This window comes from Phoca vitulina, unplaced genomic scaffold (genome assembly GCF_004348235.1).
Source record: "Phoca vitulina isolate PV1807 unplaced genomic scaffold, GSC_HSeal_1.0 scaffold1, whole genome shotgun sequence".
NCBI classification, from domain to species: Eukaryota; Metazoa; Chordata; class Mammalia; order Carnivora; family Phocidae; genus Phoca; species Phoca vitulina.
In genome coordinates, this window is record NW_022589704.1 from 21126284 (window position 1) to 21144343 (window position 18060).

Below are 18060 nucleotides of genomic sequence, written 5' to 3' on the forward strand. Positions count from 1 at the left end.
TCCCTGGACTCCCAACTTCATCTCTTCCTGGGGGTGGGAAAGGGTTCCTCCTCCTCCCTGTGCTGGAATGATCACAGGGCTCATGTTGTTTGTCTCCATTCTCTGAGATCGCTGTGCCATGCTATGCCATGTCCAGTGCCTGAAAACCATCCTGCATTATACTTTGACCAGTTTTTTAGTTGTTTTTGTCTGGAGCGTAAACTCAGTTATTGATGGTCCATCTTAACCAGAGGCAAAGTCCTGATTCATCTTTTTTATGGGTACACATGAAACACTTTCTGACCTTTTTTTTTTTTTTTTTTTTTTAATTTGGACAACCAGTGAAAGCATATTTACTTACTCTTGGACTGTTTTCTTTTCAGGGTGTAATGTGGTGATTGCATCTCGTAACTTTGATAGATTAAAATCTGTTGCAGATGAACTGAAGGCCAGCCTGCCCCCCACCAACCAGGCTCAGGTCACTCCCATAAAATGCAACATCCGCAAAGAAGAGGAGGTAATGCAAAAATGTCTGTATCATTTATTCATTCATTTTATTTGAGTGGTTCCTAAACCTGTGCTTCAGATGTTCCTATGGTGGCTGTCTTGGATGAGGTTAACTAGAAGCAGATCCTGTAAAAGAAATTCTTTTGCTAATGATTTATTGAGTGTATTACCTCCCGGGGGAGGGGACGGAAAGAAACAAGGAAGCTAAGCAAGGATGTGGCCTCAGCGAGATTACTTTTTGTGCCTTTCCCCCTTTAAGTCATTTCTTTTCTCTATTTTTTTTTAAATATTTTATTTTTAAGTAGTCAGTCATCTCTACACCCAACATGGGGCTCGAACTCACAACCCCAAGATCAAGAGTCACATGCTGTACCAACTGAACCAGACAGGTGCCCCTTTTAAGTCATTTCTTAGTGTTAATTTTAACCTGATTTCAGTTACTGTTACTGATACCATTTACTGTGACAGACTGCAAGTTCTTTCTTCTCCTACAGTAAGCTGTCAGTCCAAGTAGCAAGTTAGGTTATTAACCAGTTTACTTTTAACATTTTTCTTTAGGTGAACAATTTGGTCAAATCCACCTTAGATGTTTATGGTAAGATCAATTTTTTGGTAAACAACGGAGGAGGCCAGTTCATGTCTCCTACAGAACACATTAGTGCAAAGGGATGGCATGCTGTGATTGAGACCAACCTGACAGGCACCTTCTACATGTGCAAAGCAGGCGAGTATGATCAATAACCCAAAAAGTCAAGGTTCTTTATTTAAAGATCATAGAGAATCTTTTTTTCTTTAAAGATTTTATTTATTTGACAAAGAGAGAGAGAGACCACATAAGCAGGGAGAGTGGGAAAGGGAGAAGCAGGCTCCCCGCTGAGCAGGGAGCCTGATGCCAGACTCCATCCCAGGACCCTGAGATCATGACCTGAGGCGGAAGCAGAGGCTTAACCGACTGAGCCACCTAGGCGCCCCTAGATCATAGAGAATCTTGAAAGAGAATTGTTAGGGGCTCAGAAACTCCATGTCAGCAGCATTTACTACCCTGATTTACTTGCATACAACACAGAAATGTAAATTGTTGCATTTCTGGATACTAATTTGACAACATTTGTAAAATATGGGTATGGTTTGATCTTATAATTTTATTTCTAGGAATTTATCATGAGAAAATTATTATGAATCTGTACAAAGATACAGCTACAAAGTTGTTCCTGAAATTAAAAAAAAAAAAAAAACTCTCACACTTAGTTTTAAAGAAATGAATCTGTTAAATCTGTTGTAAGGGCCTTTTCATTAACTTGTCAAATCTTCAGGGAGAATGCCAGACAGAGTCCACATTCTTTCTGACTAACAACTAATTAGCATGCATGCATATCATTGGATTGAAAGTTATATTTCATAGGTGGTGATATTCAACTCCTGAGGTTGAGTAACTCAAGGTTTTTGTTAAAAACTATCGAAGACATATTTATGATGAAAACCACAGAATGAGTGTAATTCCAACCCAAAGGGTCTTCACCCTAATATGGATTAGGCTTTATATTCTTAATATCTCTAAGTCAAAATCTTGCAGACATTCCCAGCTTTCAACTTTAAGTAGTAGTATAAAGCTTTATATTCGTTGTGGCTGGCTGTTTCAGTGTAGAGAGGATTGCAAAAACAGGAACTTAAATAACATAGTTTGTTTCTCCCTCACATAAAAAGTCCAGGTACATAGGGATAACGTGGTAGTTCCATAATCATTAAGGACTGTGATGTTGTGATTTGTAATGAGTATATATTTTGGCCTGTCTCTGGTTCCTGGTTCATAGTTCCCAAGGCTCTTGGAATTTCTTGAGCAATAAGAGCAATGGGAGAATCTTTTGTTATAATATTTGGTCTCTTGTCTTAATTCCTGAAAAGGCTTCAGGGCCACACAGGTGAAATGGGTGTCTGTTATTCATAACAAGTCCTGTTCAACCACAACTGAGTTTATGTTAATGAGGTGACTTTTGGAAATCCTGTAAAGATGGGTATGGGCTAGTTGGTAGGGAACCAACCTTGGTGAGAGTTGGACCTCAGTCTTACCTACTGATTTCTGGGCAAAGGAGAGGGGGCTAAAAGTTGACTCAGTCACTGGTGCCAGTGATTTAATCAGTCAGGACTACATACTGAGGCCTCCATAAAAACATAAAAGGACAGGGTTGGTAAATCAGAACACTTTCACGTGACACCCTGCCAAGTCTCAAGCTCCACAGAGGCAGAAGCTTCTTTGTTCAGGACATTGCCCAGTGTATTGATTCATATCCCCTAACATCTTTTTTTTTTTTTAAGATTTTATTTATTTGACAGAGAGAGAGACACAGTGAGAGAGGGAACACAAGCAGGGGGAGTGGGAGAGGGAGAAGCAGGCTTCCTGCCGAGCAGGGAGCCCAATGTGGGGCTCGATCCCAGGACTCTGGGATCATGACCTGAGCCGAAGGCAGACGCCCAGCCGACTGAGCCACCAAGGTGCCCCTCCCCTAACATCTTTTATAACAAACTGTAATCTAGTGAGGAATCTAGTTTCTTGAGTTCTATGAGCCACAATAGCAAATTAAGCAAATCCAAGGAAAGGTTGATGGGAACCTCTGATTTATAGCCTGTTGGTCAGAAGCACAGGTAACAAGCTGGACTTGTGATTGGCATCTGAGACGACCTCACATATCTTGAAGAAATATTCCCATGATAGCCCTGGAAGTGTCGGGAAAAACACAAAGATGACTTCAGAGTTCTTTTTTTTTTTTTTTAAGATTTTATTTATTTATTTGACAGAGAGAGACACAGCGAGAGAGAGAACGCAAGCAAGGGAGTGGGAGAGGGAGAAGCAGGCTTCCCGATGAGCAGGGAGCCCGATGTGGGGCTCGATCCCAGGACCCTGGGATCATGACCTGAGCTGAAGGCAGATGCTTAACAACTGAGCCACCCAGCACCCCTGATTTCAGAGTTCTAACATAGAGTACTATTTAACCAGAAGCAGAAAGTCTGTGTAGGGTAATTTAAATAAACTTATTTCTTTTTCTTTTTTTATAGGTTTTTCTTTTTTAGATATTTGATATGGCACATAGTTATTTATTTTCATTTCCAAACTTTTCTGGGCTATTCATGACCTTTTATTCTTTCAGATGAATTTTATATTTAGGTTTTTCCCTCAAAAATGCTGGTGGGGAATTTGATTGGAATTGTGTTCAACCTATCAATAATTTGACAATATGTTGAAATATTATCTCTGCACCATGGCACATCTTTCTATTATGGATTCTTATTTTATATTTTTTGGCAAAGGTCTGTGGTTTTCGTCATGTAAATCTTCTTTTTTTTTTTTTTTTTTAAGTAGGCTCCATGCTGGTCATGGAGCCCAACACAGGGCTTGAACTCATGACCCTGAGATAAAGACCTGAGCCAAAATCAAGAGTCAGATGCTTAACTGAATGAGCCACCCAGGAGCCCCTCTCATATTTTTTTTACTAAGGTTATACCTAGATATTTTGGATGACTCCTTCTATTTTTTTTTTTTAAGATTTTGTTTGTTTATTTGAGAAAGACAGAAAGAGCACGAGCAGGGGGAGGGGCAGAAGGAGAGGGAGAAGCAGACTCCCCGCTGAGCAGGGAACCTGATGTGGGGCTTGATCCCAGGACCCTGGGATCATGACCTGAGCTGAAGGCAGATGCTTAACTGACTGAGCCACCCAGGCACCCTGACTCCTGCTTTTTTAAATGGGCTCTGTCCCCAATTATTTTCAGCTGGATTATTGTTGGTTTATGGAAGAATTATTTTTTCAAGTTGATCTTGTAGCTTTATCTAGTAATTTGTATCTTTATCTAACAGTTTTTGAAATTAGTCTTTCAGGTGTTTTAGCTATACAATCATGTTGTCTAAAAATAAATAATGCATTTCATTGAGTCAAAGATACAGTCAATGTATCTTTGGTGAAATGCACCATCATTTTATATACTACTAAGAAAGTACAAACAGTGTTATTTGTATCTTAAGAAGCCACCAACTGTAAAACATATCCCAGTTTCATGTGAAATGTGAAAATAATATGAAAGAATTGTCTTAGAGCCCCAAAATACTATATTTTATGTCTTCTTTTCTAGTGGCTTTACCTCCTTTTTCTGTTATATATTATGAATTGGTAAGAAATTCACTGGAAAGCACTGGTAAGAAATTCACTGGAAAGCACTGGAAAGCATTAAGTAATACTGGGAACACGTTCTTATTTTTGTCTAAGGTTTTAATAGGAATAGGTCTTGCATTGTTCTCTGGCCTTTACATTCTAAAAATTAGATTTCTATTGAAATGAGTCTTGAGGGTACATATCTGACATTGTCTTGATTTGTATGAATAGAGTTGATGGCTAAATATCAATTGGGCTTCTAAGAGGGGCACCTGGGTGGCTCAGTCGGTTAAACGGCTGCCTTCAGCTCAGGTCATGATCCCAGGGTCCTGGGATCGAGCCCCGTATCAGGCTCCTTGCTCAGCGGAGAGCCTGCTTCTCCCTCTCCCTCTGCCTGCCTCTCTGCCTACTTGTGCTCTCTATCTCTCCATCAAATAAATAAATAAAATCTTTAAAAATAAATAAATAAATAAATAAATATCAATTGGGCTTCGAAAAGGATAAAATACTTAAAGAATGAGGGACGGCTGGGTGGCTTAGTCAGTTGAGCATCTGACTCTTGATTTCGGCTCAGGTCATGAGCTCTCATGAGATCGAGTCCTGTGTAGGGTTCTGCGCAGGGTGTGGAACCTGCTTAAGAGTCTCTCTCCCTCTCCCTCTGCCCCTCTGCCCACCCCACCCCCCACCCCCACTCCTGCTCTCTCCCCGTAAAAAAAAAAAACAATTGAAAAGAAAATACTTAAAGAATTAAGTTAACAAAAGAAGGATAAGACTTGTATCTAAAAACTACAAAATATTGCTGACAGAAATGAAAGAAGATCAAAAACTAAATGGAAAAACATTCAGTGTTTATGAATTGGAAGACTCGATATGGTTAAGATGGTAGTTCTTCCCAAATTGATATGTAGGTTCAATGCAGTCCCTGTTATTTTTGCAAAAATTGACAAGCAGATCCTAAAATACATGTGGAAGTGCAAAGGACTCAGCATAGCCAAAACAGTTTGGCAAAACAGGAAAGTTGGAGGACTTATACTTCTTGATTTCAAGACATTGTGGTACTGGCAGAAGGATGGTTGTATAGATCTTTTGGACAAATTTGAGAGTCCAGAAATAAACCCTTAGAGTTGTGGTCAAACCCTTACATTTATGATTTTGGCCAAAGGGGCCAAGGCAGTTCTATGGGGAAATGATAGTGTTTTCAGCAGATGGTGCAGGTACAATTGGATATCCACATGCAAAAAGTAAAATTGTATAACTTTTAGAAGCAAATAAAGGACAAAATCTTTATGACCTTGGCTTCAGCAAAGAGTCCTGAGATACACCATCCAACATACCATGCACAAAGTAAAAAAATGATAAACGTGACTTCATCAAAATTAAATACTTCAAAGACAACATTTCAAAAGACAACATTAAGAAAATGAAAAGATAAGCCACAGACTGGGAGAAATCACATATCTGATAAAGGACTTGTATCCAGAATATAAAAAGAACTCTTATAATTCAATATTAAGAAAACAAACCAATTAAAAAATGGGCAAAAGATTTGAATAGATATTTTACCAAAGAAGATATATGAGTGGCTAATAAATACATCAGAAGATTCTCAGCACCATTAGTCATTAGTCATTCGGGACATGCAAATCAAAACCTCAGTGAAATATCACTTTATACCCACTAGAATGGCTATAATAAAAAAGTCGGGCAATAATAGTATGGAGAAACTGGAACCCTCATGCTTTTCTGGTAGAAATGTAAAATAGTGGAGACACCGGAAAATAGTTTGGCAGTTTCTTAAAAAGTTAAACATGCAATTACCATATAACCCAGCAGTTCCATCCCTAAGCATCTACCCAAGAGAAATAAAAACATATGTCCAGGAGCGCCTGGGTCAGTTAAGTGTCTGACTTCAGCTCAGGTCATGATCCCAGGGTCCTGGGGTTGAGCCCTGTGTCGGGCTCCCTGGGAGTCTGCTTCTCACTGTCTTCTGACCCTCTCCCTTGCTCGTGAGCTTGTTCTCTCTCTCTCTCTCTCTCACTCTTTCTCTCTCAAATAAATATCTAAAAAAAAAAAATATGTCCACACGACAGTTTGTATTCATAATCACCCACCAGTGGAAACAATCCAAATGTTCATCTGCTGGTTAATAGATAAATGAAATATGGCATATCTATTCACTGGAATACTATTCGGCAATAAAAAGTTAACTATTGATACATGTTACCACATGGATGAACCTCACAAACATTATTCTAAGTAAAAGAAGCCAGACACAAAAGACCACATATTGTGTGATTTCATTTATATGAAATGTTCAGAAAAGGCAAATTTATATAAACGGAAAGTAGATGAGGGTTTGCATGGGGATGGCTTGGGCTGCAGATGGGCACAAAGGAACATTTTGGGGGTGATGGAGTATTCTAAAACTGGATTGTGATAGTGGTTGCATGACTGTATATTTATTAAAAATCATTAAATTGTACACATAAAGTGGATGAGTTTCATGATATGTCAATTATATTCAATCAGGCTTTTTATAAAAAGGAAATGTAAATTAAAAATTTTAAAATAGCAAGCAAGATGCTGGGACAGTGGATGAGAAGAGAGGACACTATTTCATATGATTGTCATTGGTCTGTTTCCTACAGTTTACAACTCCTGGATGAAAGAGCATGGAGGATCTATTGTCAATATTATTATCCTTACTAGAAATGGATTTCCAGGATTTGTGTAAGCATACTTAATGTATATGTATTTTTTTCCTATGTCTTTGGGTTTGTCCTCTGAATAGGGGGAGTAGGGTGGAGAAAATCTCATAAGTCACAATCCTTAATCCTGTAATGAGTTTCGATCTCAATATTTAGCATTGCCCTTTATTTGAACTTTAAAAATGTACTTCCAAAACATTACCATGCATATTAGGCTTTCCAGATTTACCAAGAAAATAAAACAGGAGGTCCTATTAATTTTTTATTATAAGTCTGTCCCAAATATCGCATGGGGCATATTTATGCTAAAATTTTTTTATTGTTTATCTGAAATTCAAATTTAACTGAATGTCCTGTATTTTATCCAGTAACCCTAATCCAGATGTCACTAAACTGGTCATCATTGTCTGGAGAGAGCTTTTTTGTTAACGTGTGGAAATGCAGCGAATTTAGATTAATTTAGATTTGAATACTGTGAATATACCTCTTCAATTTTAGACAGAACTGCTAAATTGTTACTCCATAACGGAGTTTGACATATTTGACTCTTATTCTGATTTTGGTAAATTTTTATGTTGGAAATAGATTAAAAAAAAAAGTCAATCAGTGAACTAATTTAGCCTACTGGTTCAGTAGATTCTTCCGTAATAATCTAAATGGGCATCCACATAGAACAAAGAGAAAAACAGTGTGCCAGGAAGCTACTTGAAAACCGCACGTTTAGCTGTTAAAAAGTCTGATTTACAAAAAATTCATTTTGCTGATTTCTTTCATATCTTTTATAAGTTCTGATTCCTTCCTTTTTTTTTAATTAAAATTTTTAAAAAATTTTCCAACATAGAATATTTCTTCTTATGAAATAGACCTATCTGAGCATTATAAAAACAAAGCATGCTAGTTTTTACATATATATAAAACTGCATAAGGTACAAAGTCGAGTGCTCTATACCTTCTCATCCCAGAGATAACCTGTTAACCAAGTAAGACAGTGACCTGAATTCCTTTATTAGTAATATGTAATCTGTAATCTGCAGGGTGATATTTTGGCACTGCATGAATATCTTATTTGTCATTGTGATTTTTGCAAACATTGTTGATTCTTACCTGAATCACTTACTACATTAGGGTGAGAGGATGTTGATTTTTCTGGTTTCATAATTGCTTCTGTATTTATTAGCTGATATTCTTCCATAAAAAGACTTCTCTACAACAGCCATTCCTTCTTTCTCTATATATTTATTATTATCGTTATTATTATTAAATTTTTTGGTATACCACTATTATGGACTTACAGATTTCAAATTCCTCTTTTCAAACGCATGTAATAGCTCAAACTTAATAGAAATTTGTATTGTTTCTACATTTTCCATTACAAATAATTCTGCAGTGAATAACACTGTACATATTTGTTTCATATTTGTAGAGTTATATCTTCAGGGTAGATCCTGGAAGTTGGATTGCTGGGTGAAGGTGAAGGGTAAATGCATACTTTTAGGTATTTTCCAACCAGCAAAGTATGAGAGTACCTGTTCCCCAGAGCCTGACCTAAAATATGTGTTGTCAACTTCTGGACAACTCCGATGGTCAAGAAATGGTATTCTCAGTGGAGCATCTTTTGATTTGTTGAAAGGCTATCTGGATATCTTGTGTGTATGTTTGAGTCGTATTGCTGTCTTGGCACGTTTTTTCTTAATATTTTCTGAGGCTAGTCTGTTTTCCATTACATCTATGCAGGGGAGTTTGGTCTGAGCTGCTGATCTTTTGGGTCATTGTCAATAATTAAGAGGGCAGGGGCATCTGGGTGGCTCATTCGGTTAAGCGTCTGCCTTGGGCTCAGGTCATGATCCCAGGGTCTTGGGATCGAGCCCTGCATTGGGCTCCCTGCTCAGTGGAGAGCCTGCTTCTCCCTCTCCCTCTGCCTGCCGCTCTGCCTATCTGTGCTCGCTCTCTATGTCTCTGTCAAATAAATAAATAAAATCTTTAAAAAAAAATAATTATGAGGGCAAAAGATAGGTCAAAAAAGCAACTTACGTCTCCCATGGACAGACAGTTTGTAACTCAAATGCCATCAGTAGGTGAATGACTAAACACACTGTGGTATATCTATATAACAGACTACTACTTGGAAATAAGATGTAATGAATTATTAACTCATGCAACAACATGGATGAATCTCAAAATAATTATTCTAAGTGAAAGAGGCCTGATGATAAGAGTGTATATTGTATGATTTTATGTGTTTAAGTTGTAGAAGCATTAAAAACACTGGTTAGTGCTATATTCACTGAAGAGTTGTGCATCCTTCTGCCTCCTGTTTATAAATTAGAGGAAGAAAATGAAACAATGTGACAGCCTTCAAGACAGTTTATCACTCATATCACTCATCTGTTCCTGCACAGATTGTAAGAGATTTTAAATCACATCTGATACAGAAATAAGGCCTTAGTACTTCAGGAAATTGGTCATTGAAAGAACAAATGTGAGACCTGTCATGGAAATGGTAACATATAATCTCAGTCAACTCATAGTTCAAATAAATGTCAGTCCCTCTGGGCTTTTCCTTTAGAAGAAGAGTGACTGGGACAGCACTTCATGTGACCTAGTCATCACTCCAAAGCTGGATTGTCTAGCATCTATTCTGTTCCCCACTTTCACTTCCTGGAAAGGGAGTCTTTACAAACCCCGATGGTCCATTCAGGCTTCTCATCCACCTGGACCTCCTAGGACCTTCAGAACAAAGTACTGGATAAGTTGTAAGTCTCTGTGGCTTGGGTGAACTCTTTGCTTTTTTCTTCACAAATGTCACAGTTTTTTTGTTTTTTTTGGGGGGGGTTATTATAGTTGTTGTTATTGTTTTTTATCCTCAGAGATAAGCTGGTTAGGATGTGCTGTTTTGGGATCCAGAGGAACTTCTTTCAGTTCTCGTATAACTTTCTGCAGAGCTGAATACCATGGAGGAAGACCGCATCCTTCTTTCCTTAACTGGAAAGGATGGAGAGCGGGGGCCTCAGGCTCTCACACCTGTTGCAGATGCTCTTGACCTCCACCAGCAATTTCACTTCTGACATCACACGCTTCTCTGTCACCTTCTCTGGTAGATCTTTGAGTATGGAAATGTAGTCTGAACATGCTGTTATGTTTGCATTAAGTTTCTACTGAATGTCCTTCTCTTCAACTGTGAAGCTTGAGAAAACTATGTAGGGGAGGAAAAAGAATTTTCCCTCTACCCTTCTGAGTTCTTAGTTGAGATCCCTGTAATAAAAGACAAATTAACAAGACCATAACAAACAACTTTATTCATATGTATGCATCATGTATATATGGGAAATACCCAGGGGAAAATGAGTAGCTTCCTTGAGTGGCTTAGAACTCAGACTGAACCACTATCTTAGTAAGGAAAGGGGAGGGGAGATGGAGGCCTCGTAGAGGAGAGTAAGTGATGTTTAGGAAAGATGCATGGGTCCCTTGGAAGAATAGATGGGAGGTATGGTAGTTTGTGACAGAGTGTGTCTGGGTTGTGGTGTCAACTTCTAGTCTTTATGTTGTGACCAGAGGCAATCTTCCCTGGTAGATGAAACCCTTGGGGAGGGGATTTATGGCTATTGAGTTCCTTTTGGTGGAACCCATTCTATCTTTAGGGAGATAAAGGAGTTCAGAGAAAGCTTCTCCCTGCATTTGCTGTTTTTCAAGTGCCTATAGCTCAAAATAATATATCAAAACAGCATAATTTGGGTGGCATGTCCTGAGCTCCTACCATCATATTTTGGAGTGGCATATTCTGTTGCCCTTCATCTGCCTCTTGCTCATGTTCAACAAACTGGTTCAGATGCTGAAATTCAGTAATTTCTGTCTCTGGTTTTCCACTTCTGCCTCTCAGTTCTAGTGGCTTTCTCTCTTGGGCGGTTACCAGTTTCTGAACGTCTGCCACTTGCTTCTTCAGGGGCTCAACATAACTGCTGAGCCTTTTCCTATGATAAGAGGCAGGACCTCATGTGATGGCCCTGGTGATCAGGGCGCTGAGTGCAAGGGGACAAACACCTCTAGGTCCTCCTCACAGAAAAGGGTCAGGGCTTGATTGCGCTTCTACATAAGCATGTCTGTTCCTGCCCCTTCCTCTTGCTCCTCGTGTTGTGGAGAAGCCTGGCAATTTCCATTATCCTTCCCAGCTGAGTGTTGCTTTGGGGCCCCTCTTAGCATTGGTGGCGGTAGGCAGGGCAAGGGAACGTGTCCTGTAGATAACCCAGGACTGCTGGATGCAGTAGCAACAGAAGTTGTGGCCACATCTGATGGTGATGGGATTACTTGGGTAATTCTGACAAAATAGTTGGCTTCTGCCTGGAGTCCCACCAGGGTTGCTGCGGCCAACACTAGGACAGGGATGGGTTTTCTTCAAGAAGGTTGGGCTCTGTAGGTCTTCTATAGTGAGAAGTGGATATGACCCCAGATCTCACATACTTGGTGCCAAGGACCTTATAATTAGAAATTCTAAGCCACAGTGTATCTGTACCTTGTGCATAAGACCCCCTCTAGATGCAGACCTAACTATTTTGAACTTCCTATCTGGAAATGTATTAAAATTTACTTCAACTTTGGTGTGTCTAGAAATTCTATTGATACTATTTTTAGCCCAATATATGAATTTCTTATCCCTTATCATCTAAAATTGATTTAAAAAATAACCACACTTGTAACCCTCAAAATTACCAACTTCTTACTTTTTCTACATAATAAAAGATCTTCAAAATATTTCTCTTATGGTCATGGTGTTTTGGAGGATCTTACGTGTGCCTGTAACGTAAGATTTGTTTGACTCTCAGATAGCTGTGTTTTGGCTTTAACATTGAAGGACCCACTTCTTTCCCACTGTTCAGTCAAGGACTCCAAAAGACAGACTCAACAAGAGTATGTCTGTGGGGTTCTGACAGGTCACTGACATACCTGTCAGTTTAGTTAATGAGAGAAACATTCAGTGGAAGCTGATTGTAATTTTTATGTTTTGTCGTTTAAAGGCATAGTGGAGCTGCCAGAGCAGGGGTTTACAACCTCACCAAATCCTTAGCTGTGGAATGGGCCAGCAGTGGAATAAGGATCAACTGTGTTGCCCCTGTAGGTAACTGTTTCGTATGAAAGCTGTTGACAAATTGTGCTTTTCTGATTCCATTTGTATTGTCGATGGAGGTATTTGTTAATATGCATGCATACTAAAAAAGATTGGCTTTTAAAAATAGATAAAATTGGAAAGAAGTATGCTTTGATTTACAACTAGATTGTCAAGAAGGTTACATTAAGCCAATGATTCTCAATCTTGACAATATATTAGAATTATCGATGAAATGTTTAAAAAATATTGATATGTAAGCTTGACTCCAAACTATGGAGTCTAGGTGTTGCTATTTTTTTAAAAGCTACCCAGGAAATTCAAATGCACAGTGAAGATTGAGAACCACTGCTTTAGAGAATGAATATTTGCCAGATTATTTTGTTATTTCTCGGTGTATCATTAATGCTTCATTAGGAGAGAGAGAAAAAAACTAAGGTCTAATTCAAGTTAAAGATTGATTAGAAGTGAAGAGAAAATATCTTGGCAACATACTTGAAAGCTAGTAAAAGCTAAATAAAAGAATTCCCAAACAACTAAAATTTTAGTTTATTTATATTGGATTCAGATATTTTATCTGTGATTTCACCATAATGAAAACATTTCATTTTCTAAGTCTCATGGAACCACAGCCCAGGCTTCTGTCATAAAGCAGAGAAGCCTGGGGAAGATAGAATAGACTCCCCTATCCTCCTTTTCCTACTAAAGTGCCCCTCTGATCTATTCATTTAATTATGTTTTTGGAAAACACATCTTTTCAGGAAAAATGTAGGGCTTGGCTGGCTATTAAGAGAGAAGAGGTCACAAAATGAGCATTCAGAGAATCCATTTGTAATCGTGGTTGAGGATATTGAGAAAAATTAATATTAGAAATGTTGACTTTTTGGGGCACCTGGGTAGCTCAGTCATTAAGCGTCTGCCTTCAGCTCAGGTCATGATCCCAGGGTCCTGGGATCGAGCCCTGCATCAGGCTCCCTGTTCAGCGGGAAGCCTGCTTCTCCCTCTCCCACTCCCTCTGCTTGTGTTCCCTCTCTCACTGTGTCTCTCTCTGTCAAATAAATAAATAAAACCTTTAAAAAAAAAAAAAGAAATGTTGACTTTTCTAATTAAACTTAAGCCACTTACTTTTTGGCATGGGTCAATGACTGCCTTGATGTCTTCATGATTTTAAAATTTAGTTTTATGTACTTTATTTTGTTCTTTTTTTATTCTCAAACTTAGGGAGTTATTTATTCCCCAACTGCTTTTGACAACTATGGTCCTTTGGCAAAGAACTTATTTGGAAATTGCTTTAGCAGAATCCCAGCGAAGCGAATTGGAGTTCCTGAGGAGGTAATGTATATTTCTAACATTGATTCCAATTGCTTTCATTTATACTTTGGAAAATTGTAACATTTGATGTCCTTTTTACACAATCTGGTTGGCTGATAGAGATGAGCGCTCCCATTGCCACCAGCCCGTTCCCCCTGCACTTTCTGGCTCTGTGCCTTATACACTCAGAGCAGTCTTTATCCAGAACTGAATGCAGTGTGAATTAAGAACAGCATGGTTTTATTTCACTGCACTTTTCAGCTATGTTATTTTATCACATGGCCTTTGTTGGTACACAGGACCCTAAGCCAAATCAGGTGATGATGGCTATGTGAAGTTCCATACTTGATTTCTGTAAGGTGGCCAGATTTACGTATGTAGAAATCAGTAGCTTTCTTAAAGGCCAGCAATATCAGTCTTAAAATACAATGAAAAAAGGATATCTTTTCTACAATACTAATAAAAATGGAAATACCTGGCATAAACTTAGCTCTGAATGACAAGAAATTTATTCCTGAAGCACAGAAAAAAAAGAATAAGTAGAAACATGTCATATTCCTCAATGGAGAGAATCGATTTTATTAAAATCAAGTTTCCCTTTGTTTGATGACAGAGGGTAGCTACGCTTGTACTGAGCAGAGCATAACATAGAGTTGTGAGATATTATGTTGTACACTTGAAACTAATGTAATATCGTATGTCAACTGTATTTTAATTAAAAAAATAATAAAAAATAAAAATAAATAATACCATGTTTCCCTAAACTAATGCATACATTTAATATAGTTTGGGAATTAAACACACTGGTTCTAAAGTTTGTCTAGAAAAATATTGATGCAAAATCAGCCAAAAAATGTTTTGAAAAAGAATAATTGGGGGGGGATTTGACCTTTCCAATATCAAAATACATTATAATGCTATACTTATTTAGGATATCTGGTGCTGGCACTGAAATAGAATAAATTTAGTGGAACAGGATGCACTCCTATATCAGTACCATGTATATATGAGGAGTTTAATAGGATAAACGTAGCATTTCAAATCTGTGAGAAAAGGATTGGCCATTTAGCGTAAGTCTTATGGAAATTAGCTGCTTAATTAGAAATAAATTAGGCCTCCTATCTCATGCCACATACAAAATAATTTTCAGATATATTAAAGTGCTAAATGTAAAGGCAAAACCATAAAACTCTTAAAAGAAAATGTTTTCTAATTTCTAAACTAGCTTTCGTTGGCATTCTGATGTCTTTCCAGAAATTTACTAGGCATACCCCAAAAGACCCGTATTTACCGACCTTTTTACAAATTGGGATTCTACTCTATGTGCTATTCTGCAACTTGCTATGGATATACCATGATACATTTAATTAGGCTCCACTGTTGCACATTTAGATTCCATTTATATTTTCAATATTGTGGTAATTCTGCAGTGAAATCCCTGAACACAGACATGCACTCTTGTGTCAGGGGTAACTTTCTAGAATTCTTGAAGTAAAATAGTTTTGCATATTAAGTTTTTGGAAGATACTGTTAAATCAGACATTTGATGGACCATTTTAAGCAAGGTGTTTGGATTTCTGTTCTGAAAACTGAGAGGGGTTTTAAAAGATTTTAATCAAGGGGATGATATGATTAAATTTTTATTTTGGACAGAACACTCCTTTTATTTATGTGAACTATATTATCTCTCTCTTTTTTTTTTAAAGATTTACTTATTTATTTGAAAGAGAGAGAGAGCACAAGCAGGGGAGTGGCAGGCAGAGAGAGAGGGAGAAGCAGGATCACTGAGCAGGAAGCCTGACTCGGGGCTCGATCCCAGCCTTGACCCTCATGACCTGAGCCGAAGGCAGACGCTTAATGACTGAGCCACCCAGGCGCCTCCCCCCCTTTTTAAAAGATTTTATTTATTTATTTGAAAGAGAGAGAGAGTATATTATCTCTATTTACTGTATAGAAATCAAAATTGAGAAGTTTAAGAAATAGTTATCAGTTCATTTAAAATAATAGTAAATAGTAAAATAATAGTAAAAAGGCACTACATGTTAACATAAATAATATTTTTAATGAAAAATTGCTGTGCTTTAAAAAGCAAGAGAAAACCATTTTTGCATTTGCTTTACACTTTCCTAAATCTCAAATGGATGGCTTAACAGAATACAGCTGGATGCTCACATCTGTGTCTGCATTCCAGACATTGCTATATGTTGTTTTGTTTAAAGCATATGAAGAAATCCAGGTTCATGTACATGTACAGTTGGAAAAGGGAGGAGCATTTTAACAGTCTTTTTAGATAATTAGGGATATTCTTCTTTGATATTTGACAAGTGGCTGTTTCGTAAAGATAGGTTGCAATGTGGATTGATCTCATACCATGTCAGTGAATCTGTTGTACTCTGGTACATTAAAATCCACTGGTCTAGGGCGCCTGGGTGACCCAGTTTGTTGGGGGACTGCCTTTGGCTCAGGTCATGGTCCTGGAGTCCTGAGATCGAATCCCACTTCGGGCTTCCTGCTTTGTGGGGAGTCTGCTTCTCCCTCTGACCCTTTCCCCTCTCATGCTCTGTCTCTCTCATTCTCTCTCTCTCTCAAATAAATAAATAAAATCTTAATAAAATAAAATCCACTGGTCTTTCTTGCACTTTGACTGCATCTTTCACCCACAGATGATTTTGTGACATAGTTATTGTTCTTTTGGGAAACACCGGTCCACTGAGTTATGGAAATCTTCTAGATGTTGACACACAGTCCATTATACAATATCAAAAGATCACATTTGTGAGGAGTCCAAGATGGCGAGAAATAGGAGACCTTAGTTTGTCTGGTCCCTTAGGAATTCAGCTAGATAGCTATCAAATCATTCTGAGCACCTGTGGACTCAACCAGAGATCTAAGAGAAGAATTGCTAGATCCTACAAATAGAAAAGTGACCACTTTCTGCAAGAATGACAAGATGGAAAAACTCACCCCAAAAGAGAGAATAAGAGGCAGTACTGACTGCCAAGAACCTAATCAGTATGGATATAATAAGTAAGATGTTGGGACCCTAGAGTTCAAAATAACGATTATACTGGCTGGCTTGAAAAAAGCATAGAAGACACTAGAGAATCCCTTTCTGGAGAAATAAGAGAACTAAAATCTAATTAAGTTGAAATAAAAAAGGCTATTTAATAAAAAATGTAGGGTCTAACTGCTAGGATAAATGAGGTAGAAGAGAGAATTAGTGATATAGAAGACAAAATAATAGAGAATAAAGAAGCAGGGGAAAAGAGAGATTAACAATTACTGGATCATGTGGGGAGAATTCGAGAGGTAAGTAATACCATAAAGCAAAACAGTATTAGAATAATTGGGATCCCAGGAGAAGAGGAAAGAGAGAAGGGGGCAGAAGGTATATTGGAGCAAATTATAGTTGAGAACTTCCTAATCTGGGGAAGGAAACAGGCATTCAAGTCCAGGAAGTGGAGGGAAGCCCCCCTCAAAATCAATAAAAATAGGTCAACAACAACATATGACAGTGAATCTTGCAAATCTCAGAGACAAAAAAAATCCTGAAAGCAGCTCAGGACAAGAGGTCCATAACCTATAAGGGTAGGAACATGAGACTAGCAGCAGACCTATCCACAGAGACCTGGCAGGCGAGAAAGGACTGGCATGATATATTCTGGGTGCTAAATGAGAAAAATATGCCTCCAAGAATATTTTATCCAGCAAGGCTGTCATTCAAAATAGAAGGAGAGATAAAAGGCTTCCAGGACAAACAGAAACTAAAAGACTTTGTGATCATTAAACCAGCCCCGTAAGAAATATTAAAGGGGATCCTTTAAGCGGAGAGAGAGCCAAAAGTAACATGGACCAGAAAGGAACAGAGTCAATATACAGAAACAGTGACTTTACAGGTAATAGAGTAGCACTAAATTCATATCTTTCCATGGTTACTCTGAATGTAAATGGGCTAAATGCCCTAATCAGAAGACACAGGGTATCCGATCGGATAAAAAAGCAAGACCTGTTCATATGATATCTGAATGGTCATTTTAGAGAGTCATTTTAGACCCAAGGACACCTCCAGATTGAAAGTGAGGGTGTGGAAAACCATTTATCATGCTAATGGACATCAAAAGAAAGCTGGGGTAGCAATCCTTATATTAGACAAATTAGATTTTAAACTAAAGACTGTAATAAAAGATGAGGAAGGACACTATATCATAATTAAAGGGTCTATCCAACAAGAAGATCTAACAATTGTAAATATTTATGCCCCTAACATGGGAGCAGCCAATTACATAAGGCAATTAATAACAAAATCAAAGAAACACAT

General features: G+C 38.0%; 1 protein-coding gene across 1 annotated transcript in view; it reads left to right on the forward strand.

Annotated features, from left to right (window-relative positions):
* Positions 1-18060, forward strand: part of PECR (peroxisomal trans-2-enoyl-CoA reductase) — a 28925-nt gene that overhangs the window by 1007 nt on the left and 9858 nt on the right. The window contains exons 2-6 of the mRNA XM_032402603.1: positions 363-496; positions 1045-1210; positions 7274-7355; positions 12343-12439; positions 13653-13763. Of these exons, the coding sequence (XP_032258494.1) occupies positions 363-496; positions 1045-1210; positions 7274-7355; positions 12343-12439; positions 13653-13763 (590 nt within the window). The remainder of the gene's footprint in view (positions 1-362; positions 497-1044; positions 1211-7273; positions 7356-12342; positions 12440-13652; positions 13764-18060) is intronic.